Source organism: Lepidochelys kempii, chromosome 5 (assembly GCF_965140265.1).
Source record: "Lepidochelys kempii isolate rLepKem1 chromosome 5, rLepKem1.hap2, whole genome shotgun sequence".
NCBI lineage: Eukaryota > Metazoa > Chordata > Testudines > Cheloniidae > Lepidochelys > Lepidochelys kempii.
In genome coordinates, this window is record NC_133260.1 from 127232223 (window position 1) to 127257064 (window position 24842).

General features: G+C 45.2%; 2 protein-coding genes across 5 annotated transcripts in view; one reads left to right on the forward strand and one right to left on the reverse strand.

The window, feature by feature from the left end:
* TRIM14 (tripartite motif containing 14) overlaps positions 1-12468 on the forward strand; it is a 42475-nt gene extending 30007 nt beyond the window's left edge. The window contains exon 7 of one of the 4 annotated variants that reach the window (XR_012159146.1): positions 1416-1485. Coding sequence is in view for 2 of the 4 variants with exons in the window: in XM_073345758.1 (XP_073201859.1) it covers positions 1416-1951 (536 nt within the window). In the remaining 2 variants the exon portion in view is untranslated. Of the gene's footprint in view, positions 1-1415; positions 3475-11850 lie in introns of those variants that run through there. The other 3 variants (XM_073345761.1, XM_073345758.1, XM_073345759.1) reach the window with 3 other exon arrangements.
* On the reverse strand, positions 3445-16210 carry NANS (N-acetylneuraminate synthase). The gene is made up of 6 exons (XM_073345762.1): positions 15981-16210; positions 13026-13241; positions 8353-8452; positions 6782-6936; positions 5444-5710; positions 3445-4680 (listed from the first exon to the last, which is right to left on the reverse strand). The coding sequence occupies exons 1-6, from the start codon at positions 16110-16112 to the stop codon at positions 4471-4473; spliced, it is 1080 nt and encodes a 359-aa protein (XP_073201863.1). The 5' UTR covers positions 16113-16210; the 3' UTR covers positions 3445-4470.
* Between the last annotated feature and the right edge of the window lie 8632 nt (positions 16211-24842).

A 24842-nucleotide genomic window follows, 5' to 3' on the forward strand; every position in this document is an offset into this window, starting at 1 on the left:
TAGAGATAAGGAGGTTTACCGTTATACAAGGCACTGGTGAGACCTCACCTGGAATACTGTGTGCAGTTCTGGTCTCCCATGTTTAAGAAGAATGAATTCAAACTGGAACAGGTACAGAGAAGGGCTACGAGGATGATCCGAGTAATGGAAAACCTGTCTTATGAAAGGAGACTCAGGGAGCTTGGCTTGTTTAGCCTAACTAAAAGAAGGTTGAGGAGAGATATGATTGCTCTCTATAAATATATCAGAGGGATAAATACCGGAGAGGGAGAGGAATTATTTAAGCTCAGTACCAATGTGGACACAAGAACAAATGGATATAAACTGATCATTGGGAAGTTTAGACTAGAAATTAGACTAAGGATTCTAACCATCAGAGGAGTGAAGTTTTGGAATAGCCTTTCAAGGGAAGCAGTGGGGGCAAAAGACCTATCTGGCTTTAAGATTAAACTGGATAAGTTTATGGAAGAGATGGTATGATGGGATAACATGATTTTGGTAATTAATTGATCTTTAAATATTCATAATAAATAGGCCGAATGGCCTGTGATGGGATGTTAGATGGGGTGGGACCTGAGTTACTACAGAAAATTCTTTCTTGGGTATCTGGCTGGTGAATCTTGCCCATATGCTCAGGGTTTAGCTGATCGCCATATTTGGGGTCGGGAAGGAATTTTCCTCCAGGGCAGATTGGAAGAGGCCCTGGAGGTTTTTCACCTTCCTCTGTAGCATGGGGCACGGGTCACTTGCTGGAGGATTCTCTGCTCCTTGAAGCCTTTAAACCACGATTTGAGGACTTCAGTAGCTCAGACATAGGTGAGAGGTTTATCGCAGGAGTGAGTGGGTGAGATTCTGTGGCCTGCGTTGTGCAGGAAGTTGGACTAGATGATCATAATGGTCCCTTCTGACCTTAGTATCTATGAATCTAAGTAGAAAAATCAGTTCTAAGAAAAATAAACTTGTCCTTAAAATCTACAGCAATAGTTGGTATTTTATACTTATTTGTTATTTAATGTGCTGAATTTGGTTAAAATTTGGTTCTCCCTGATATTGTGTCCTCCAGTTTTATGCAAAGCAGTTTTCCTTGGTTACATTTTACTCATAATGTTTTAAACCAGTTTGTAAAAAAACAGGACATTAATTTATAGTTTGTTTTAGGGCCTCTCCCTTCACACGTTTCTTAAACTACAAGTAATCAAAAATGCAGTTTTCCTTAAAAAAAAAAAAAGGGGGGGGGGGTTTAAGTTGTATTTTCCCAACAAAGTTACAATCCTCTACCATAGTCAGTTTCAGTGCTCTGATAGACTTGCCATCATTCATAGGAATTAGGCCTGACTTGTCTCAAGAGATCTCTATTAGTCACTCATGCAAGTTTCAAATAATTAGATGTAACATACTTATGGGTTTGGTTCTAGATGCGAGATCTCCAACCCTGGAATACGATAGCCTTCATCCCAGGTTGAGTTTGTCTGAGGATCGTCTTACAGTAAGCTGCAGCTGGAGGAGGAAATTTTACCCTTCTAGCCCCCAGAGATTTGATAAGTTATGGCAAGTCTTGAGCAAAGATGCCTTCTTCTCTGGGAGCCATTACTGGGAAGTGGACGTGCTTCATGCTGGACAAGGATGGTGGATTGGAGCAGCGTTCCCTTCAATCAAGAGACATGGAGACTCCGAAACTTGTCGACTAGGGTGGAACAGAGCATCCTGGTGTATAAAAAGGTTTGACCTTGAATATTGGGCATTTCACAAAGGAGAGAGGACCCTGATCCTAACACATGACGATCCCGAACGAATTGGTGTTTTCCTGGATTACGAGGCTGGCATCCTCTCGTTCTATAATGTAACGGATGGTATGGCCCACCTGCATACGTTCCGCTGCAAGTTCACAGAGCCTCTTTACCCAGCACTTAGGCTATGGGAAGGTGCAATAACAATCTGCAAACTGACTTAGGAAGTGATGAGACAAAGAAATGGAGCCTGCTTTTCAATTATGTGTGTGTAAAACTACTTTAAAAGGAGTTATAAATTAATTCTCCCAGATTACAGCAACCATGCTGTAAGGCTTTAAAGGGTGTAGCTACAGGTATATTTCTGACTCAATATTGATCACTAAAATGTGATTCTCAGTACCCAGTTTAGATACTCAGGTCTTTGTCAAATCAAATACCCCAGAAGGTACTATTATAGATGGGTGATTTTTACATGATTGTATTTTCAAAGTGCTCTTCTGCCATTTATGAATGGCATCAGGTTATGGAATTGTAAGAATCCTCCTCAGGGTGTCTAAAAGACTAAAGCAATTTTACACTGTTTTTGTAGTGGATTGTGGCTTACAAAATAGAACACTGTCCTATTTTAAATTACATGATAGCTATCATAATTTTTGCAACTGACATTTAGAACAGGAGCTAGCAGTCCATTTTATTAAACTACTACCCTACCTCCAGCTGGTTGGAGAGATTACCATCTTGCCATAGGTATAACTCTGAGCTTGGTTTATGTAAGATACAACTTTTAGTTTAATTTTGTTATTTGTCTGAATTTGGAGAAAGATCCAGTAACTGAAATAGCCCATGGTAAAAAGCTTCCAAGAACAATCGAAGGATTGCTTTCACTGTTGCCTAAAACTCATTTCAGATTTTCCTGGAGTAAGGGCTTCTATATCTCCACTATCTAGTGTTGTTCGGCTCCAGTAACTAGACCTTGAATTGAGCTGATTTAAGTAGTACAGCACACTCGCCACTGGTGGAAGCCTGTCCTACTGTTTTACAGTCAAACTTTCCGTAGATGCACTCCTCCAGAAATGCACACTGCAGCAGTTCTGAAGGTGGCCACCCTTCACCCATATACTAGCAGGGTATTGTGAGAGGAAGCACTGTGATGCTGTACAGCTCCCATTTGGAAGTCGGAGGCATGTAGAAAAGGACCATCTCCACCTTAGATTCTAGCTGCATTGTCACTTCCACCACAGAGCTTATGGAGCTGGGAGATTTTACTTTAATTTCTCTCCAGCTTTCTAATTTCAAAGGCACTCAATTATTGCTGCTTAATGAGGACAGTGTTTTAACACACTCACATGCAAGTGGGTTGTTATGCACACCCAACTTTACAAATACAGTAACTTTGAGAGCAACAGTCATAAGAGTGGTGGCTTGTTCTTTTCCCAAATCCATAATACTTAAACTTCAGAATGATTTCTTAGATTATATCCACAAAAGTCCTTTTTCTAGTGTAGACCCAGCTGTAGCACTTTAACTACTGTATTCGCTAACCTTGTGAGAGCACAGGCCTAGCAATGCCAGAGGCACACCTACAATAATGTTCTCATCTGTATTGTAGTGCATGGGATATTAAGAAAAATGCAAGGGCTAGGTCTCCTTGTTAAAATGAAATGGCAAAGTTGCAGTTTTTGTTTGACAAACTTGATTCATTTTTGTTTTAAGTTTTCAATAAAAATGTTTATTTTAACAATCATTTAGCATCATCTTCTACTAAGGCAAGCATACTGAATCAACTGAAGCTCACAATCATGATTCATACAATTTAAGCAAGAAACTGAATGAAACAACCTCTTCCCATCTTAAATGTATAGGCACTGCAGTAGTACGTTTAAGATAAACATTAAGCAGCCCACACCTCTGCTTATATTGTCAGGGTGTCCAAGATACCTAAAGTCATAGGAGGTAGAAAGTTCCATCAACATAATTGATAAAAATGACTTTATCAATTCTAATAAGGTATTTCTCCAGTTATTAAGGTAACTGAAGAGTATTACCTGCAGCCCATAGCTGCCATTTCTCCTAGCCTATAACCCTGCATGCAGGAGCGAAGCAGCAGCCATCAGTTGGCAAGGAGCAAGGCTGCTGTAGCAGGAGGCTGCAATTCTCACTGTAAAGGAGATGATGGGGAGGAAAGGTAGCCAGGAGACACTAATGATTTGTCACAGTGGAGCAGAAATGCTGTACGTAATCCAGTCTCTAGCATCAGATGATTAAAGGTGTTTACAAAAAAAAGAAAGGTCAGTGGGAATATTTACTGCATAATTGTCTAATGAGACATGTTTCTGCTAGGATAGTTCTACTGAGACTGGTACGTGCATATTGACATCTTAGATCTAGATCATCCCAAAAGGAACCTGTACATACTGTTCACTGAAATAAACCATCACCCAAATAACCATTACTGCGAGATCATGACAATGAGCAGTATACAAGACATTTCTGAACAGGATCTTTGGTGATGTTGAAGATTACATCCTTTTTTAGCACAATATTACACAACTTCTAATAAAACTGGGTTCATAATTTCATGGCAAATATCTTTTTGCCAACATGACATAGAAATTCTGTTCAGATTCTCATACCTAAATCCCTTCATTTCTAATGTACCATGCTATTAATTCCAAAGAGTATGGCTGCAGTACTGTACTGCACAGCATGTTATGAACAATACAGAAGTGAATGCTTACATTTAGCATTTCACTTTTTTAACATGATTTTCTATTGCATCTTCAGTGATTGTTTCATCTTCTTCAATGTTTATTTTGACCTTTTTGCCAACCAGATCAAAAATTTCTTCTGGGAGGTATCCTTTAGGTTCTCCCACCTTCACTGTGAGCATGGCAAGAGTCAGCACCGTACCTTCAGGGATAGGCACTTTTGCCACCACGGACTTTCCCAGCTACAGAAATACCAACAGAAGAGGGTTAGAAAATTGAGCCAAGTGCATTCTAATTCATAAAGTACCAAGGACAAGCGAAAGAGATGGAAAATGAGGTCTTTTTCTTACCAGCTACAAAGAAAACTCACTGACTTTCCTCTCTCATGTCTGCTCTACTTTCAAAATGCACTCATTTCAAATCAGTTTAGCAAAGATGTCTTAGTATGGAAATCTTCACTGTAAATATAGCTGAATGCCGCATTGTATTGAGGGCAAAGGTGTCACCCAAATGCTTTCTAGAATCAGGAGTGTGAATGATTGGGGTTCTTCTAGTCACAGTGAAGAAAGCCTACCTTCCCCCAGACTGGTCAGGTTACTAGAAGAGAAGAGGTCTATGGATGCCTATGGCTCAAGCCTGACTCTACCAGAGGGCACTGCAGCCAACCTTTGGTTAACTGGAGCTGCACTGTACTTGCCCACCTTGGCAAGATTATCAGTAGAAATATTTATATGCTGACAAAACTAATGAATGAATTATACACAGTAGTAAGTCTGTGCTAACAAACAAACTCTGGAGCATTAGAAGTGTCTACACATGAATGCTGTTGCTGCTATCAGCAGCAAAAGAGTTTGGGATGGGGATGCAGAAGGAGCAATATTAATGGGAGTAGAAGAGGATCTGCAGTTAAGTTTGCAAGTAACTTCTCCTACATACTAAACAAAGAACAAGTAGTTGTCAGTCTAGTTGGCCTTTAGCTACATGTGAATTCAAAAGGAAAGTTACCTTTTCATTACAGGCCATTTCACAGGGCAAGAGCTGTTTGACTGGAGACCCCATTGCTTTTTCCACCAGACGGATCGTTCTCACCAATTCTGCCAGTTCATTCGGCTCCAGGGATGCCTGGTGATCACTTCCTTTCCATGTTTTGTCCAAAGTCACATGGCGTTCCAGTACTTTAGCACCCATAGCAACTGCTGCTACTGAAATGGCTACACCAGTCTCATGTCCAGAATAGCCAATGGGGATATCGGGAAAAGCTGACTGATACGCCTTGAATTACAACAAAGTTGATCTGAATTATAAGGATATCAATTTCAGAGTCACAGAGAGCAAATGTAACAATGCCTGTAAGTGAATATACAGACAACTAGTGTCATAAAACAAATGGTTGGCTGTTTAACAGGTAAATCCTGCTTTCAATTAACATGAACTAGATGCACTGCACTACTGACTAGCCTGATTTTGTTTAAGGGGTTCACTGGGACAACCAGCATGAGTAAGGAAGGGTTGGCTCATTGTACCTTAAAACTTCTCTGGTGTTTTTCCTAGTTAAGTTGTATCCGTCAGCACCTAAACGCCAAAGGTAGTGGGTTACACTAACAATGTGTGTCTCTGTTCCCATCCAAGAGTCAACTGGACAGAACCAATTTAAAAATGTCTATGAAAGCCTTTGGATACAGATTAACTTTAAAATAAAGCACCACACATAACATTGCAGCAGAGGATACTTCAGACCTGATCCTAAAAGTGCTTATATATGCATGAATAGTCTCACTGAAAACAATGCAACTACTCATGTGCATTTTGTTAAGCATGTACTTAAATATTTTCAACAGTTTTGCAAACATTTATTTTCTTACCTCAGTATCCTTAGTAATTACAAATGTCCATGTGCCTACTACCAACAGGAACATACTATCTCAGGGCACAGATGCATTTTAATCACATTCTTGCTTTTCATTGGAAATATTAAAGTTTTCTGACCTGACCTACTATCTAGGTTCTTAGTGTCTGATTGCCTACACATTTTTGTTTTATGCCACGATAGAATGCAAGCACAAGATAATATTTCCATGCATATTTCACACCCAGCACCGTTTAAGTGTGCATGTATCGACTGATAATAAATAAATCAAGTTTCTTGATGCCACATTCTGCCAATCAGGGCTCCAGCAGAAGCTTTCACTTTGATCCTTAGGGGAACTAGAGAAACATGATATTTTCTGCCCTCTCAGCAGCAAATACCAGCATCACCAAGATCTAGGAATTGAAGTAAAAGTGCATTATTTCATCTGTGCCCTGCCTTCCCTATATGCTGTACATTACATATGATTCACTGACCGTTATCACATGGAGGTTGACATCTTCAGGCTGAAGAGGGTAAGCACTAGTGCACTGGAGAATGCAGAAGTTGGGATTGATCGGTTTCACAAGCTGATAAACCTTGTGCATTGTGTCCATTGACTGCATCCCACTGGAAATTACCATTGGGCGACCTAGCCGGTAAAACAAACGGTCATTTTTCTCCCAAGGCTTCATGACTTAGGGCTAATCTATATATGAAAGTTGCATTGGTTTAACAAAAGATGTGAATTTAAACAGATTCGGTTATACTGGTCCAAAAGGTTGACTACTGCTATTTCAGTGCAAGAGTGGCTTATTTTGACATAGCTGAAACTTGTTCCAAACTGATTTAAGCTAAAGCAATATAAGGTTGGTTAAACTAAACTAAGTGTGTCCACACAGCCTTTTGTACCAGTTTAACTAAATCAGTTTAAAAAAAAAATCACACCTTTAGTTAAACCAGTGCAACTGTGTGTGTAGAGAATCCCTGAGATGTCAGAGCTACTAGATCACCGCACCTAAGCATTTATCAAGAATTTCATTTTGCTGTCTGAAATTAGTTAAACTAGAAAGAATGTTATGCCAGCAACAAAAACACCATGTCTGTTGTTCACTTAACGCTAAAATACACTACGAGCAATTGCATTCTATTTAAAGATGCATGATATTAAGTTTGCCTGATTGCTAAAACTGATGCTGTGACAGGTTGAGGGTATGTCTGTGTTAAATTGCTAACCTCATTTTGTTTCATGGGCTCTAAGCCAAGAGGGGAGAGAGCAGGGAGGCAGCTGGAACCCAGAACGCTCCTAGCTGAAGGACATGGGAAAAAGAGGAACAGAGACTGTTTTAAAACAGGGGAGCTTCTCTAAGAAAGGGGCCAGACCACAGAGACATACAAGACGACTAGGCTAAGGAGGCAGGACAAGCTGACTAGCCTATGGATGCTGATCACACCGAGGACTCATAGAATGGGTGAAATCGGGAATGGGGGGGCACTGCATTTAGGACTGTTTGTTATTTTCTAAAGATCTATATCTCTCTACTGTACTTTGTTAAGAGTAAATTGTTTGTGATTAAGAAATCCCGTTGCTATGTCTGTGTTCCTTGCTTTCCTGCCATGCTGTCACTGAAGGGGTAAATAAAGCTCAGAGTGCCCACAGAGAGGTGGAGCTTGGATGGAACATGTACAAGCAACTGGGGGCTTGGGAGAGCTAGGTCACTGGTTTTGGGGTCTAAAGTGGCTGGACTGCAGGGACCAACTGCTCAAGAAGGATGTTAGATATGCACTCTACACCTGGGAGTGTGCCTGAGAAACCCAGAGCTAGAACCAGGGGCTTAGACGTATGTGGGCTCCAGCAGCTGGCTTCATGCACAACAGACTGGTGGTCCATTTAGAGAGAGCGCTTGGGCCAGGCTGTAACAGACGATATCTAAAGGAATTCACAAGGAGACATAATCTGAAACTGAGAAATTACTGAAACTGTCTCAAGTGGGAGGTAAATGGTTGGGACCTGATATACTGGGACTCAGTGACGGTTAATAAAAAAGTCAAAAATAAAACCATTCACCTTTCTTTGCTGTTTTTTCCAAATATGGAAAATTGTTTGTATCCCCTGATCCTACTTTAAAAAATGGAACATCCAGTTCATGCAGAAACTCGACCGCCATCTATGAAAAGAGAACACATTTTTTTTTTTTAATTCCTAAAATTGCCAGTCCCCCTCCTACTCAACATCAACAAAGAATCACCCACAGTGGATAACTAAGCCCTTCTTTTCCATAAGAAAGACTAGGTAATTGTAACAAAAGTACTTGATATTCAAGGCTATGCACACACATACTCCAACGAAAACGTATCCCTATAGTATCAATCACACCACTTCCCACTCCCGGATCAGGGACAACATATTGAATGCATGGGGCCAAATTCTGCAGACTAACACCCTGTGAAATCCCAAACAGCACTGAATTTGGCCCAAGAAGTTTAGTCTAGCAAGATTAAGTATAGTGTCTACAGTGTGACTAAATTTACTGGCCAGGAAAGGTGCTGGATAGATAGAGCTAGAGACTGATATCGGCTGTCCATGAATTGCTTTGAGATCCTTGGGGCTATATCAAAGTATCTTTGTTGCTATCCACAGAATGAGGAGCAACAGCACTAGCTTCACCACATCGATTTGCCTATGTGCCTCCACCATGAACTGAAGGTCCCACCTCTAGGCATCAGAGAGTAGTGCAGCTTCCAGGTGTTTTTAATCTTTGGCCTCTCTCAAGTGACATTAATCAGATTCAGCTGAGCTGGTGATTTTTGCTTCAGGTGGTAGTGTAGCCATGATATAGGAGAGGTAGGGGAGGTAATATCTTTTGTTGGTGAGAGAGACAAGCTTTTGAGCTTACACAGAGCTCTTCTTCAGGTCTGGGAAAGGCACTCAGTGTGTCACAGCTAAATACAAGGTGCAACCATTTTTTTAGCATACGTAGTTAATGTATTGTGAGAAACTGTTACGGTGAAGTGGCCAGTTAACACTTCCACAGTCAAAGAAGAGTTAGTGGGTTACAAGTTGTGGTAATAATAAAGACACTTAAGTCCATGATTTTTAGTGTCTAGCAAAATTATAAATTTAAGCTCTTACGCATGTCTTTTGAAGGTATTAGGCAGGTTCCTTTGAGGATGAGGCCTGAGAGGTCAGAATGGAGTGATCACTTTGTGAAAAGTGTTCACCCAGAGGTAATATGGTGTTTTTGACTTATTTTTCTGTGTGAGTTCATTGTAGAGCATAGTGATTGTCTGGTTTCACCCACATAGTTCTTACTGGGGCATTTAGTGCACTAGATGAGATATACCACATGTTGTGATAGGCATGCGTAGGTCCCAAGGATTTTGAATGGTGTGCTGTGGGGGGTGGGGGTATTGATCATCATAGCGGTGGACATATGTCTACAGGTTTTGCATCTGTTGTTATGGAGAGGGTCTGGGTGCCTCTTTGAGTTGATGCACCTTGGTCTATGGGGAGCCTGCTGGTGATTTTTGTGATGTGAACCTTTGTCCACTAGGAATGGACTAAGATCAACTCATTTCACTCATCAAATGGTAACAACTTTCAGCCAGTTATCAGCTTGGGCTGGATTTGAATCAATGACCCCAAAGGTGAAAGGTATCACCAACCTTCTGAAACAGTGATCAACTCCTCTCTTAGGACTTTGTTTTCTGGAGGCCCAGATGTAAATTACCAGGTGGCTACTTTTGTTTATAGAATGCTTTCATTCTAAAGAGAAGGGATCCCCCCGCCATTTTTTAAAATAAAGAAGTCAGAATAGAAAATGATACAAGTCTCTAAACTATTTAGAGGTTCTATAATTGTATATTTAAGAGCTGTTTATTCAGTAGTTAGAGGATAGCAAGAAAAAAAATTATTCCTATTATGGGAAAAATTACTTCAGAACTGTTAAGTGGCATCTGGAAAAAATGTTACCACCCTACATAGGAAGCCAGAAGACACTTCTATTTTATAAATGCAACTAAGAAGATACATATAAAGCTGCATCAGAACATGTGAAATATTAACAGCTTTTCGAAATGTTAATTATACTCAACCCTCTTCTAAAAACTTATGTGCTGCAGACAAAATAATTCAGGTATTATCAGAGATCATGCAATGACTGCCATTACAATTGTAATTGGCCTCTAAGTAGAGGAGTCATCTGGAGGAATTAAAAATAAAACCATTATCAGCAGAGCTGTTACAAAACTCCTCCACACTTGCTCTGTTTTGGGAAGACATTAGAATAGCTACACAACTTTGTCAATGCTGGAAAGGACAGAAAATTCTGCAACTCATTAATTGTAGTTATGGGGTTTATTTAGAGGCTAAGGCCCGGATCTCCAAAAGGTATTTACTCACCAAACTTGCACTGAAGTTAACAGGAGTTAGATGCCTAAATATCTTTCAGGATCTGGGTCTAGGATTTATGCCAGAAAGAGGAAAAACAAAAGCAACTATGATCTATTCTAATTTGCCCCGCCTCTATGATGCTAAATCAAATTTCTTGTGCTTACGCTGTTGTAGCTCTTCATAATTATTTGAACTAAATAAACAAATTAGATTTGTGGCCCCCTGTTACCACTGAAAGGGCTTGGGGAAGATTACACAAAATAGAGATTTGGAGCCCAGCCCTTCTTAAGCATAACAGCTATTTTCTAACTCTATGCTAATTTTCTAAAAATATATGTTCTAGGAATTATTTTGGGGAAATTCTGTGGCCTGTGTTACTCAGGAGGTCAGATTAGATGATCAGAATGGTCCCTTCTGGCCTTGGAATCTATGAATCATTTCTTATGAAAAGTTGGCAAATCGTATGGGAGAGATTCAAGGAATAGGAAATAACCTTGAATGACGCACACGGTGCACACAGAGTGGTTCACTGGGACTCTGTTTTATCTTCACTACAAATTGGAACAGAGTAAATAAAGGAGTCACTCACTTCCTTTATACTTTACATTAATCAAAATCTCTTCCTCATATCATTAACAACTTAACTCTACATCTTCTATAGCACAAAATTCTATTAGTTATGTTCAGTTTATATTACAAATTGAAAAATATTTCACTGCATGAAGCATTTACAGTCAAAACAATAGTCACGATGAGGGCTGCAGGCAGCTCCTTAGACAAATACATTATGCATTTGTGCCTTTTTGGGTCAATATTGTCAAATAAATTAGGAGGGCTGCCTCAGTCACAAGATAGCAGCATCCAAAGTAAAAAAGAATTTATCCTGGAAGGTGCTAAGCAACTTCAGCTAGCCATTGGGAGATGGAAGGGGCTTGGCACTTCATGATAAGTGTTTCGTACTTTGTAGATCAAACACCAAATAATGAAGGGCGGGGTTTTCAAAAGTGTCTCTTTGAAAATCCCACTTTAAGATCCCAGATGTAAGAACACATGAGGGATTGTTGGGTTTTATTTGTTAATGTAAAAGTTCACTATCCATTATTTAGCAAGCCTCCCTGACTTGAAGGCAGCATGAAGTGACCCATAACAGTATTTTTGCTCATCTGTTTCTAGGCCAAAATTGAAAAGCAAAGTTTATCAGACACTTCAGCTGAAACACACTGAAAATGAGACTATACCTGTTGAATTTTCCAGTTAACAGACTTCAGCTATACCTCATGTTCAAAGGATTATCTGTTAACATCAAGATTATGTGCATAACTGAACTCAGCAACTACAACAGTTGAAGATTACAGAGGGCCTTTTTATTTCTTTAGACACACACACACCTTTGATGGAAGCAGCAGAATTATAGGCTTCATGGAGAAAATGTGTTTATAGGAGAGGACTTGAAGGCAGAGTGGGTAAGAGACTGTCAGACAGGATCAGGGTGTTTCGGGAAGAGGGAGTTGGATGGAAGGATTCCTGACCAAAGAGTAGGAAAAGACAACAAAAGGGACCATTAGTTTTGTGGTTTGGGTCATGCAAAGGGGGTATGGTGGCTAGCAAACAGACAAAACTGCAAAATAGCAGGGGCAGGGCTGAGAAAGGCCTTGACAGGAAAGGAATTTGATGCAAAGTGAAGGCTGAAGGAACCTGAAAGGAGGAGTGGACCATAGACAGGGTAACATGTAACTTGGGAGAGTTGCCAAACTCTTTTGTAACCAGGTTTAAACTGATAAAGATCAAGTTATTCAGAATTCTGGCTGAGACCTTTTCTTTAACTTGCTCCATTGTGTGTTGGCACTTCAGCGTATGAGAAAATGTATTTGGGGGACATTGGGTAGGAAACATATGCAACTGTAACTGGGGGCTAGTCTACACTGGCAACAGTAAAGCACTGCTGTGGCAGCACTTTAATGTGGCTTGTGTAGTCATGACAGAGCGCTGGGAAAGAGCTTTTTCTCTCTCTAAAACACCGACCTCTATGAGAGACATGGCTCCCAGCACCGGTGCACTGTTTACACGGGTGCTTTACAGTGCTGAAACTTGTTGCACTCAGGGGGATGTTTTTTCACACCCCTGAGCGAGAAAGTTGCAGCACTGTAAAGTGCCAGTGTAGACAAGCCCTGACACACAATGGGACTGATTTAGGACAAAGTTGTACACTGGCTCTAATTTTCATTTGTTTTGTAGTTTAGAGTCCAAACAGACCCTTGATGTTAGTTTAACATACAAATCACACAATACTACAACTGTATTAATGCAAGAATTGCATTTTGCTCTCTGTCCCACTATAGCTCATGTACCTCATCCATGCCAGAGGCTGTGAAGTAGATGCCTATCTCCTTTGCATACTTTTGCAGCTCTCGATACTGGTCATGACTGAACTCCAGGTGGCGCTTGTGCTCTCCATAAGTCTTTCCCCAGGAGTGTTTGGAGGTATAGGGCCTCTCCAGGGCTTTTTTGTTAAATTTGTGCTCCAACTCACTCTTCTGGAACTTGGCACAGTCTGCTCCACACTCCTGAAAGACATATCATCTTAGAATCTGCACAGGACAGGTGCCACTGAATCTATAGTTCATAAGTACTGCTGAAAAGAAATACACAGAACCAAAGTAACAGTCTGACTAACATTCTCATTTTAAGACTTATTTTCACATATAGCAGCGTCTTCTATCTTTGACAGAACTAACGAAAGTAACTGTGTGAGGGTGTCCGTAAAAATAATTTAGGATCACATGCAACAAAGACAAACATTTTTAAAAACCATGTATGTGTACTGTCAACTAATCACATCAATTATTTCCATATTGAATATCAGCTTTTATATAGAAAACACCGATCCTCTATAGACACCTTACTAAAGAGTGCTATTTGGAAGTTCAGTGAAAATAACAAAATATAAGTCAAAGTTGCAGTGCCAAGTGGACAGCAATCATTCATACACCAAGCATATATAGTACAGGTAGATAGTTCCTTTTCAGTTTCTTATAAGATTTTTACAATCTCTTGCTTTATTAGGTAAAATCTGACACACTTGTTCAGTCCCCCATCAATTTTTTTTTAAGTTGGGAAAATGGTTCAGATGTTTTCAATTACAGAATTGGGGAAAAAAGCAATTTTTCTATTTAAAAATGCAGCTTTAAAAAAAAAACAGCTCTGGCACCTCAGTGGGAGATGAAGAAACTTAAAATTTGACAGGGATATAGTGCCAAGTGGCAAATGTGCCTTTCATGGATAAGATTCAAATCAGCTCTGATTTACCAGAGGGATAAGGGTTAAAAAAAATCCTCCATTCTTCACAGTTGCACACTGACTTTTATTATACAATAACACTCTGTATGGTACATATGGCTCCATACATGTACTCGGTCATGTGGTGAATGAGGCAGGATCCTGCATAAACAGTATGTGATCATATAGTCAAAGGAGGACCATGGTAGGTTAATTGGGCCACTTCCTCCTTTCACTTCACTAGCTTTAGATAAATCTTTTTCAGTGTGACACGTCACCAGCTAGGAGAGGACTGCTGTCCTGCCTCTAATCTTGTGGGGCACCTAGGCCAGCTCAGAGCTCCATTGTGCCAGCAGATGCCCACGGGCTCTCACTGACCTGCACTCCCAGGGCTCCCTGATCTCTGGAGAGGGTATGTGGGAAGGCAGTGATGCTGCTGGGGAGCGGTGCTGAAATTCACTGCTCACAGGGAGCAGTGAATAGGACACCCCATCCTCTTGCAAAGCTTCTGGGGTCGCCCCACCCCTGAAACCTGCTCCCCCTCCCCCTAACACCCCTGCTCCCTTATAGACCCTTCAACACAGCATGCCTGCCCCACCCCTACAGCCCCCAGCGCCCTAGCTTCTCCCCAAGCACACATACAGAGCCCTTCCCCCAGAGCCCTCGCCCCTACAGACCCTTCCCCCCAGCGCTCTCCAACCCCCACCCACTCCCCCAGAGCCTCTGCTCCCCACAGACCCCTCACCCCTACAGACCCCTTCCCCACACCCTCTGACCCCACCCACTCCCCCAGAGCCCCTACTCCCCACAGACCCCCTCACCCCTACAGACCCCTCCCCCAGCGCCCTCCGACCCCCACTCACTCCCCCCAGCATCCCTGCTCCCCACAGACCCCTCACACCTACATATCCCTCGCCCGAGCGCCCTTTGATCCCCTCTCACTCCCCCCAGCAACCCTGCTCCCCAGACCCCTCACCCCAGTGCCCTCCGACCTCCACCCACTCCCCCAGAGCCCCTGCTCCCCACAGACCCCTCGCCCTTACAGACCCCTCCCCCCAGCGCCCACCAATCCCCAGCAACCCTGCTCCCCACAGACCCCTTGCCCCAGCGCCCTCCAACCCCCACTCACTCCCCCCAGCAACCCTGCTCCCCACAGACCCCTCGCCCTTACAGACCCCTCCCCCCAGCGCCCTCCGACCCCCAGCAACCCTGCTCCCCACAGACCTCTCGCCCCAGTGCCCTCCAACCCCCACTCACTCCCCCCAGCAACCCTGCTCCCCACAGACCCCTCACCCCTACAGACCCCTCCCCCAGCGCCCTCCGACCCCCATCCACTCCCCCAGAGGCCCCACTCCCCACAGACCCCTCGCCCCTACAGACCCCTCCCCCAGCACCCTCCGACCCCCACCCACTCCTCCAGAGCCCCTGCTCCCCACAGACCCCTCACCCCTACAGACCCCTCCCCCAGCGCCTCCGACCCCACTCACTCCCCCCAGCAACCCTGCTCCCCACAGACCCCTCACCCCTACAGACCCCTCCCCCAGCGCCCTCCGACCCCCATCCACTCCCCCAGAGGCCCCACTCCCCACAGACCCCTCGCCCCTACAGACCCCTCCCCCAGCACCCTCCGACCCCCACCCACTCCTCCAGAGCCCCTGCTCCCCACAGACCCCTCCCCCCTACAGACCCCTCCCCCAGCGCCCTCCGACCCCCATCCACTCCCCCAGAGCCCCTGCTCCCCACAGACCCCTCACCCCTACAGACCCCTCCCTCAGCGCCTCCGACCCCACTCACTCCCCCCAGCAACCCTGCTCCCCACAGACCCCTCCCCCCAGCGCCCACCGACCCCCAGCAACCCTGCTCCCCACAGACACCTCCTCCAAGCGCTCTCCGACCAACACCCACTCCCCCAGACCCCCCCTAGACCCCGCCCCCCAGACCTCCCGCAGCCTGCTCCCCACAGAGACCCCGCCCCTTTGCTCCCAGCAGAGCGCGGGTCCCTTCAGCCCCGCCCCGGCCGCGCGCACCTTGACCATGCGGATCATCTGCTTGGCAATGGCGAGGTCCCCCTGGTGGTTCTGGCCGATCTCGGCGATGATGAAGCAGGGCTGGGCCCCCCCGACCCGCCGGCCCGGGCACAGCTCGAACTCCAGCGGCATCGCGGTGCGCGGGCGAGCGAGCGCGAGCCCCAAGAGCAACGGCCGCCAACCGCCACTGCCCCCGCCCGGCGCGCCACCGCCAGCAGGGAGCCCGGGCTCTGTCACCCCAGGCCTCAGCCAATCCCCGCAAAGCAGCGCCGGCGGAGTCCCACCAATCAAAGCGCCTCATGCGCGCACGGAAGGGTGGGGCTAAGGAAGGTCCGGGTCCGGTTCGGGCGGGTGCGAGCCGCGCGCCCTCTGAGGGGCTGGTTCCCGAGGCAACCCAGCGCCTGATGCCAGCCGGGGCCTAGCGGGTGCCAGCCCTTGGGAGTGCATTGCACGGTGGTGGGCGGGAGGCCCGCGCGGTCCCGAGAAAAGGTCTAAGGCAGGACCCTGAAGAACCTGATCTTTCTCAGTTCAAACCTGGTTCCGACAGAGTTTGGCAACGCTCCCGAATTACATGTGACCCCGTCTGTGGTCAGCTCCTCCTTTCAGGTTCCTTCACTCTGCGTCAGGTTCCTTTCCTGCCAAGGCCTTTCTCAGCCCCCCCCGCTGCTGCTTTGCGGTTGTGTGCGGGGAATTGGTGCTGGTGTGGGAGTCTTCCCGAGGCGCTTTAACGAACGGGCGGTAGCTGTGGGCGTGGTGGTGGAAATCTGTGAGGGCGCTTAAACCATTTGTCCAGAAAATATCATTGACCTGTCTGAGATATATCATTCATATCCTGGTGTATTTGTCCAGAAATTCTTCTTCGAGGTGGTCCATGAAGAGGTTGGCATATTGGGGGACGCTTACCCATGGTTTTGTTATTGTTATGGGTGAGGATGAAATGGATGAGGCTGGTGATGTGTTCGGGGTGGATATCTGAGGGTTGTCTGTTATTTTATAAATATTTGAGGCAGGCAGCTACACTGTCATTGTGGGGGATGTTGGTGTATAGGGATGTGACTTCCATGGTAGCAAGGATTACCCTTCATGCAGCAATGGATGATTTTTCAAAGCCAGTCTCATGTTTTCCTGGGAGGAGGGAGGCTGACATGATTTTTAATGTTTGCGGTTGACAATATTGACACCACCAGTGAGCCACTTAATGCCTCACCCACCCTCCACTTGGTCCCCACTCTTAGCCTCGCCTCCCATTGTCGAGTTCCTTTGAAGGATGGGGGAGGGAACTATTTGTACTCAGGGGAGTGACTATTGAAATGGTGTCCTCTAACTCACCAGCCCCACTCCCAGTACGTGTTCAGAGTCCTGGCTGCTTACTTTAGTCACAAAAGGACAACGTTACTACTTTCTCCTGCAAAGGTGATGCAGCTATGAGAGAGCCATCTGGATTCTTTTCTGGCTCACATGTCATAATCAGAATTGTTAGCTAACGGGGACAGAATTGTTAATAAGAGGGGCATGATACAATTATATGAAATAATATGAATGGAAACATTACACTGGAATTTTTTTAAACCCCCCTCCAACATACACACACACACACTTTGGTAATTGAACCACTTGCGATCTATCTGCACTTCCTAAAGATATTTGCAGTTAGTTCAAACAAGCTAATAGATGGGGATCTCCTGATACATGGATGGCACACTCCCATACGTATCTTTCTACCCCAAACATCACACTTCAGTCTTGACAAAGCATGGTTTAAAACAGATGGGTTGTTGTTGGAACCTAAAACCTTAGAAATATTAGATAAGATTCTTCATATCATACGTTTCTGAAATTTCAAATATCTTGTCAGTCATGAATAAGGCCTTTGTTTTCGGTTTGTGTTTTATTTAATTTTTCCCAGAAATTTATCAGAATTTATTATTACAACAACAAAAACTGCTGAAAATCAGTGCAAAAAGTATTAATAATTGTCTGGATAAATATCGGGGTTTATTTTGGTGGACAGAAGGACAGATTTTCATTTTTCTTCCCATTTTAGTGTGTCAAATCTTTAAACTTATCTGCTAACAGCTTGAAATGTGTACGTGGTGGGCGTGAGATTCATCAGTACGTTCAGAAGCGCACACACTTCAGAGTTTGCATGCGAGCCTGTTTGTTTATCGCGTGTATCTTCTAGACTAATACATAGCCTTACTTCAACAGGCAGCTTTGCATATACACACAGACTAATGTATTGTAATACATATATCTCATGCAATGTATTGTATTCTAATAAAACAACTTATTTTTTATATATTTGAATTATACAAAAGTAGGGTGAAAATCAGAAAAAAATGAATACTACTTTTTGTAAAACCCAGAATTTTTTCCCGTAAAAATCGGTTTAAACTGAAAACAAAAGGGTTTAGTCATGAATCAAGTGAAAAATAGCAGTTATACCAGTTCAGCTTTAAGCATCTACTAGATACATTTTTAATGACATCAGCATTTGATCCTATTCACCATAACCCCTTATTGGCAGGACAAATGCAGTAAAAATGATCAAAAACAATAAGCTTACTCTCTAGCATCTAGCCACTGCGTGGTAGGTTACCTGGCTAGACAGACTGGTCTGTTCTGGTACGTCAGTTGCTGCAATATCTATCAGCAATTTGGATCATTTATATTATATTTTTATTTTATTTTTCACAGCTCAGCAGTAGAGTTAAGGCTGCCTGTCCTGCACACAAAGATATGTGTACCACCACTTCAGGTTGGCTTTCTGATATGCTCCCATTGCACAATGGACTCAGTGCTTACCCATCAGTAAGGCTACGTTTTAGTCATGGGTATTTTTACTAAAAGTCACGGGCAGTAAACAAAAATTCACAGCCTGTGACCTGTCCATGACTTCTACTATATAACCCTTGGGAAGTTCGGGGGAGGTGGGGGCACCACGGGTGCTGGGGGGGGGGGAAGGGTGGGCAGCAGCGTGTGGCCATGCCTCCACCTAGGAGCTGAGCAGGGGGGATGTAGCCACTTCCAGGGAGCCCCCCAGGTAAGCGCCACCCAGAGCCCACCTCACCCCATCCCAACTCTGCTGCTGGCGGGGGCAGGCCTGAGATTGCCCAGCAGTGGACGATGCGACTGGCACAGGGGCTGCCTGAGCTGCCCCCAGGCCAGACGCACTGGCTGCTACAGAAGTCACGGAATCTGTGACCTCCATGACAAACTTGCAGCCTTACTCATTAGTGTGTGTGTGTATATATACTTTATATATATATATAAATTGCAGAACTCCTCCATCTCCTCAGAAAGAGGATGGGGTGAAAGCTCCTTCTGGCTTTTTGTTTTTTGCAGCCCTGACCTACCCTCTTCATCTGGGCCTGATTCTCCACTGCCTTGAACTTTGTGTAGTTTTTCCAGCTGGGTGAATTGGGAGGGGAAGGAGTGTAAGGCAGCCTAACGTACTGATGGAGCTGGGCCCTGTTCCATTTTACTCTGCTCCTGCATGTCTCAAAGTATTTTAGGTCCAGTAATTCCAGGCTGGACTCTTTATTTGCAGATTTAGTACCAAATCTCTTTTCTACCAATGTTTGAAGGTTTTATTTCAGAAGCAAAGGTGATGTAAGAAAAATACTCCTCTTCCATGAGGCTTCACCATTCAGAATGTAGCAAGAGAAACATACTAATGTCTAACTTACTTTCCACCCAAAGAATGATGACATTGTGATAGGCATTTGGATTAGTGAGATAAGAAGCTAATTGTTATATATGTACAGCAGGTTTCTAGTCAATACATGTCAGTTATTCAGGTCAGCTGTGTTAAGAGAAATAATGAGCAGTATGTTTGCTTTTGTTGGATGTGGTAGTGTTTTACTGGCATTTAATGCATTTTAACCTCAGGAAAAATGAATGTGTCATTGATCACAATTTGCCAATTCAATTAGGGTGGATGTGGATGTGAATTGGCCTCGTCAGCACTGACCCCCCCACTCAGTAAGGCAACTCCCATCTTTTCATGTGCTGTGTATTTATACCTGCCTACTGTATTTTCCACTCCATGCCTCTGATGAAGTGGGTTATAGCCCACGAAAGCTTATGCCCAAATAAATTTGTTACTCTAAGGTGCCACAAGGATTCTGCATTGTTTTTGTTGATACAGACTAACATGGCTACCCCTCTTGAAATCTGTTTTAAGTGTATTAATGGAGTGTTGGTGAAAAGTGCTGTATTGACAGCTCTGGAGAGACAAGTGCTCTGTGTATCCAGCAACACATTACCTTGAAGCACAACTATCTTTGTGTGAACTCAGGCTTTGTCTATGCTGCACTTTTGTTGGTAAAATTTTTTTCGTTCAGGGGTGTGAAAAAAGCAAACACACCACCGAACAACAAAAGTTTTACTGACAAAAAGCTGCCGGCTTTCTCCTGCCAACAAAGGAGCTCTCTCCTGCCGACAAACTGCAGCTGTATTGTGCACCTTTGTAGTGGCACAGCTGTAGCAACACACCTGTGTCACTAAAAGGTGCGTAGTGTAGACATAGCCTTAAGTATTCATAGAGTAAGGTACTAAAAGGAAGTGTGGTGGAATCAGATCCTAACTAAAATTAACAGGGCAAAGTTTATAGTGTGGTTCATCTGGATTTATGTTACCTCTACTTGTTTCTGTTATGTATACAGAATTACTATTCTTTAAAGCAGTGGTTCCCAAACTTTTTACCTTGTGCCCCCCCCCCCCGGCCGCCCATCTGCACCTTCCCTGCCCTCCGGAGGTGCGGCCAGGAGCAGGGCGATGGCTCTGGGATGGGGTACGCAGACAGGGGTAAGAGGGCTGAGGCTGGGGCCATAGCTGGAGGCAGGGGCAGGAGCCAAGCCTCGGCCAGGGGCTGAGGCCAGCAGCCGGTGTCCCAGGTGCAGGGACAGGGCTGGCAGCTGCGACCGGAAGCAGAACCCCAGGAGCGGGGCTGGCAGCCAGATCTCCAGGCGTGGGGCAGGCAGCCAGGACCCCGGGAGCGGGGCCAGCAGTCGGAACCATAGGCGTGGGGCAGGCAGCCAGGACCCTGGGAGCAGGGCCAGCAGTCGGAACCACAGGTGTGGGGCGGGCAGGCAGCCAGGACCCCGGGAGCAGGGCCGGAGGTCGGAACCACAGGTGTAGGGCCAGCAGCCGGGACCTTGGGCACAGGGCCGACAGCTACGGCTGGGATTGGAGCCCCAAAAGCAGGACCAGCAGCCAGGACCCTGGGCATGGGACCAGCAGCCGGGCCCAGGAGCGGAGCTGTGTGGTGCTCCCTCCCCGACTCCTTGGGGGCTGGTCCAGGCCTACTGTGATCAGACAGCAAGTATGAAAAGTCGAGACAGGAGGTTAGGGGTAATAGGTACCTATATAACACAAAGCCCCAAATATCGAGACTGTCCCTGTAAAATCGGGACATCTGGTTATTCTACCCGGGCCCCAGCCATGCCCTTCCCAGATGTTCCCCTGCACCTCCCTGTGGGAGCATGCTGCACAGATTGGGGATTTCTGCTTTAAAGTGTAGTGCTGTTGAATATAAAATTAAGCTTGTGTTATACATTACACTTTTGTATGTTGATAATGGGGCATAGGTGAGTATGTTGCCCAAACTGTTCAGCCTTCAACAGGCTGCATTATATCAGCAATGTAAAAGGGATCTTGGAGTCTATTTTACCTTGAGAACTTTAAAATATACAGGACCAAATTAAGCAGGTGCAACTTCCAATGAAATCAACAGGAGTTGTGCCTACTTAAACCAGAGATGAATTTGGCTTATAGAGGTGGAAGTGGCATAAACGGAGAAACTCTTGCTGTGTAAAGGTTCAGCACCCCAATGTAGCCAACTTTCATGATTTTATTGGGAATATAGTGTGTAAGAATAGGGTAGTAGCCATTTAAATAGTTTGTGAGCCTCACCATTTTTTGCATGTTTTAGAAGCTGCCAGAACCAGCCAGAGCAGCAGTGTGTATATGCAGTGAGACCTTGCATGATGCGTACATTCAGTGAACACAGTTATCTGGACCCTGCACTACCCGTGTAATTCCTTTATAGCATGTTTATTATGTAAAGAGCAAAAGACACAACAGTGAATCTTGCAGTATTATTTTTTCAAGGGTTCTCATGAATTTCTTCAGTGTGTAGTGTAGTAATAGTGTGTAGTTCCTCTATTCCTACCTGTGGAACTAAAGCCACAGTCTATCCCTGAGGACGGCCAAGATGGCTGCCCTGTCCCTTTGACCTTTCAGGGGAAAGCAAAGCTGTTCCCAGCAGAGATGGCCTCCATCTCCCATTGTTTTCACAGTAGGGTGGGACCCAGGCTGGCTTCAGGGAACATGGTGGCTTTTTAGTCACCTGTGAGTGCCAGGTGTTGAATAGGAGAATGTGGAGGTGCCAAGAATGAGTTGCCAGGAAGTGGAATGTGTTAGGAAACTAGGCAGGAATGTATCCCAGTCAGAGTTTGGATAGCAGGAGGCAGAGGGGAATGTGGGGAGTGGGAGGCAAGCTGAGGAGTGCAGGGGAATGTGGGGAGCGGGAGGCAGGCTGAGGGGTACAGGGGAATGTGGGGAGCAGACTGAGAAGGGTTGCAGGGGAATATGGCATGGCAGAGAGTGATGGGTAGGGGAATGTGAGGGGGAAGGAAGGAAACATGGGGGTAGGGGAATGTAGGAAGTAGTAGGGAATAAGGGAACATGGGGAAACATGTTGGGGAACATGGCAGGTGAATGTGAATGGGAAGTTTCCTGCCTTGTCTAGAGAGGGAGTGGGAGGAAGGGCATAGAATGGCAGCTCCCCAGAGTTGCCAGTTTTGTTTGGACATATTCCTGGAGGTTTCATCACATGACATAATCTTTAATTAAAGATTAATCTTTAATTTCTGGAGACACCAGGAAAATCCTGTAAGGTTGGCAACCCTCCATACCCAGAGGATACAGAAAGTAAGCACAGTCCTCTCAGCGGGTGCAATGGGGACGTCTGCCTTTTTGAGAAAGTATTGAAGCTTGAATTTTGAACCTGAGACGGTCATACACAAATTGAGGGTGTGAGGCTTCCCTAGGTGAAAAAAGCTGGAAAGCACATGAGAAACAACATGACTTTTTTTTCAAAAAAGCTCCTAATTTTTTGAGATCTGACTCATACTTTTCAAAGGCTTGGAGTCGGCAGTACTGGGAGATGTGTGATAGTAGCCACATTCCAAGCAGTAGAACCCCCCAGCATACAATTACTTACTGCTGCTCTCTCCTTCTAATGAAAATTTGGAAGATTTATTAATTGACCTTAACGAGGTAGTTAATGTACTCCCCTCTGTGATAAGTAAATGAGAACATCGGGATGCGGAGCCACAGACAAGAGCTGCTGCCTGACGCAAACTGCTGGTGAAGTGTAGCAGGGGGGTGATGAACCAGTGCAGGCAAGTGCAGTGAAATCTTGACTAAAAAAAATTTAAAAGCTGACTAGAAAGAAGAGAAAAATTCAGTGATGTTCTGGGTGTGGCTGACAGGTGTGTGGGCAGAGGGAGGTGCTCCACAGGGACAGTAGCTGAGCTGGCTGGTGTACACTGTTAAAACTGTTAGTTACACTTGTCCACTTAAGCAATTAGCGTCATTAAAAGTTGGCAAAGTACTGAGAGGTCCAGGTGAATTAGGTCCCTACGTTCTAAAGGAACTAACCAGGAAAATAACGTTGAAGGTTTCTGATATCTCACTGAGCAAAGGGTTCATACTGGAAAGGGCCAAATGTAATTCACTTATGTAAGCCCCAATCCAGTAACCACTGACGTAACTGAAAAGACTCCCACTGTTTTCTCTGGGGGTCAGATCAGGCCTTTAGGGTGGAAATAAGGGCACACCGTGGAGTGGATGTTGAGAGCTTTCACCTGATGTTCATAGTGAGGCTGATCCTGGAAATAGTGATATGGGGCCAGGTTGGAAAACATTTCGCTTTCCAAATTGTGTTCATGGGGCAGCTTGCATTGCCACTGCACGTATTGCTCAGAGTCTCTGGATATAGGGGCAGATCCTACAAAAAGCTGAGCACCTTCAACTCCCATTAAAGTCAGCTGGAAATGAGGATGTTCAGTACCCAGGGCCGTCCCTAGCCATTTTGGTGCCCTACACAGCTCCCCCGCACAGTGGCATGGGGGTGGCCCCAGGCTTCCGTGGGGGGGGCTGGTCCCAGGCCTCCGCGGGGAGGCAGGAGCAGGCTTGGAGGGTGTGACGGAGCAGGGAGTGGGGAGGATTGACCTGAGGATGTTGCAGGGGAGTTTTACTGGGACTGTCTGCATTGGTAATGGGGGTGGCTTCACTGGAGGGACAATACCTGAGCCTGTAACCTGAGCCCAGGATGCGGGGGAGGGAGGCAGGTGACACCTTTTGCCCAGGAAGTTGGACAAAGGCTGGGGGAGACTGCTGGAGGGGCTTTTGAGTTTGGAAGTGGACTGGGGAAACAGAGGGAACCCCAGGGCTGGGGTCTAAGCTTCCTGCCCCCCAGATGGACCTGACTGAGGGTGTCCTGTTGTCTGTACCTACACGCTCTGATTTGGACTGTGTTCCTGTTGTCTAATAAACCTTCCATTTTGCTGGCTCGCTAAGAGTCGCAGTGAATCACAGGAAGTGTGGGGTGCAGGGCTCTGACTCCCCCACACTCTGTGACAGGGGAAACCTCGCCCCCCAGCAGGAGCCGGCAGAGTGGGTTGGGACCGGGTCACTCCACTTCCTGCCTCCCGGTGATTGCAGGGCGGGCCTGACCCTGCGCTCACGGGGTGGTGGGAAGTGGATGACCTGGCCCCAGCCCGCTCTGCTCTGATCCCCTGGCTCCCAGCCTTGGGACTGGGGGCAGGAGGGAACCGCCCCCCAGCACTCACC

Bases quoted from the DNA above. Each gene is read 5' to 3' on its own strand.
- NANS (XM_073345762.1), bottom strand. From the start codon at position 16,112: ATGCCGCTGGAGTTCGAGCTGTGCCCGGGCCGGCGGGTCGGGGGGGCC. The intron at 13,242-15,980 runs GTGCGCGCGGCC...TATGTCTTTCAG, and splicing joins AGATGATCCGCATGGTCAAG to GAGTGTGGAGCAGACTGTGC. The intron at 8,453-13,025 runs GTACATGAGCTA...CTCTTTTCATAG, and splicing joins CAGCCTCTGGCATGGATGAG to ATGGCGGTCGAGTTTCTGCA.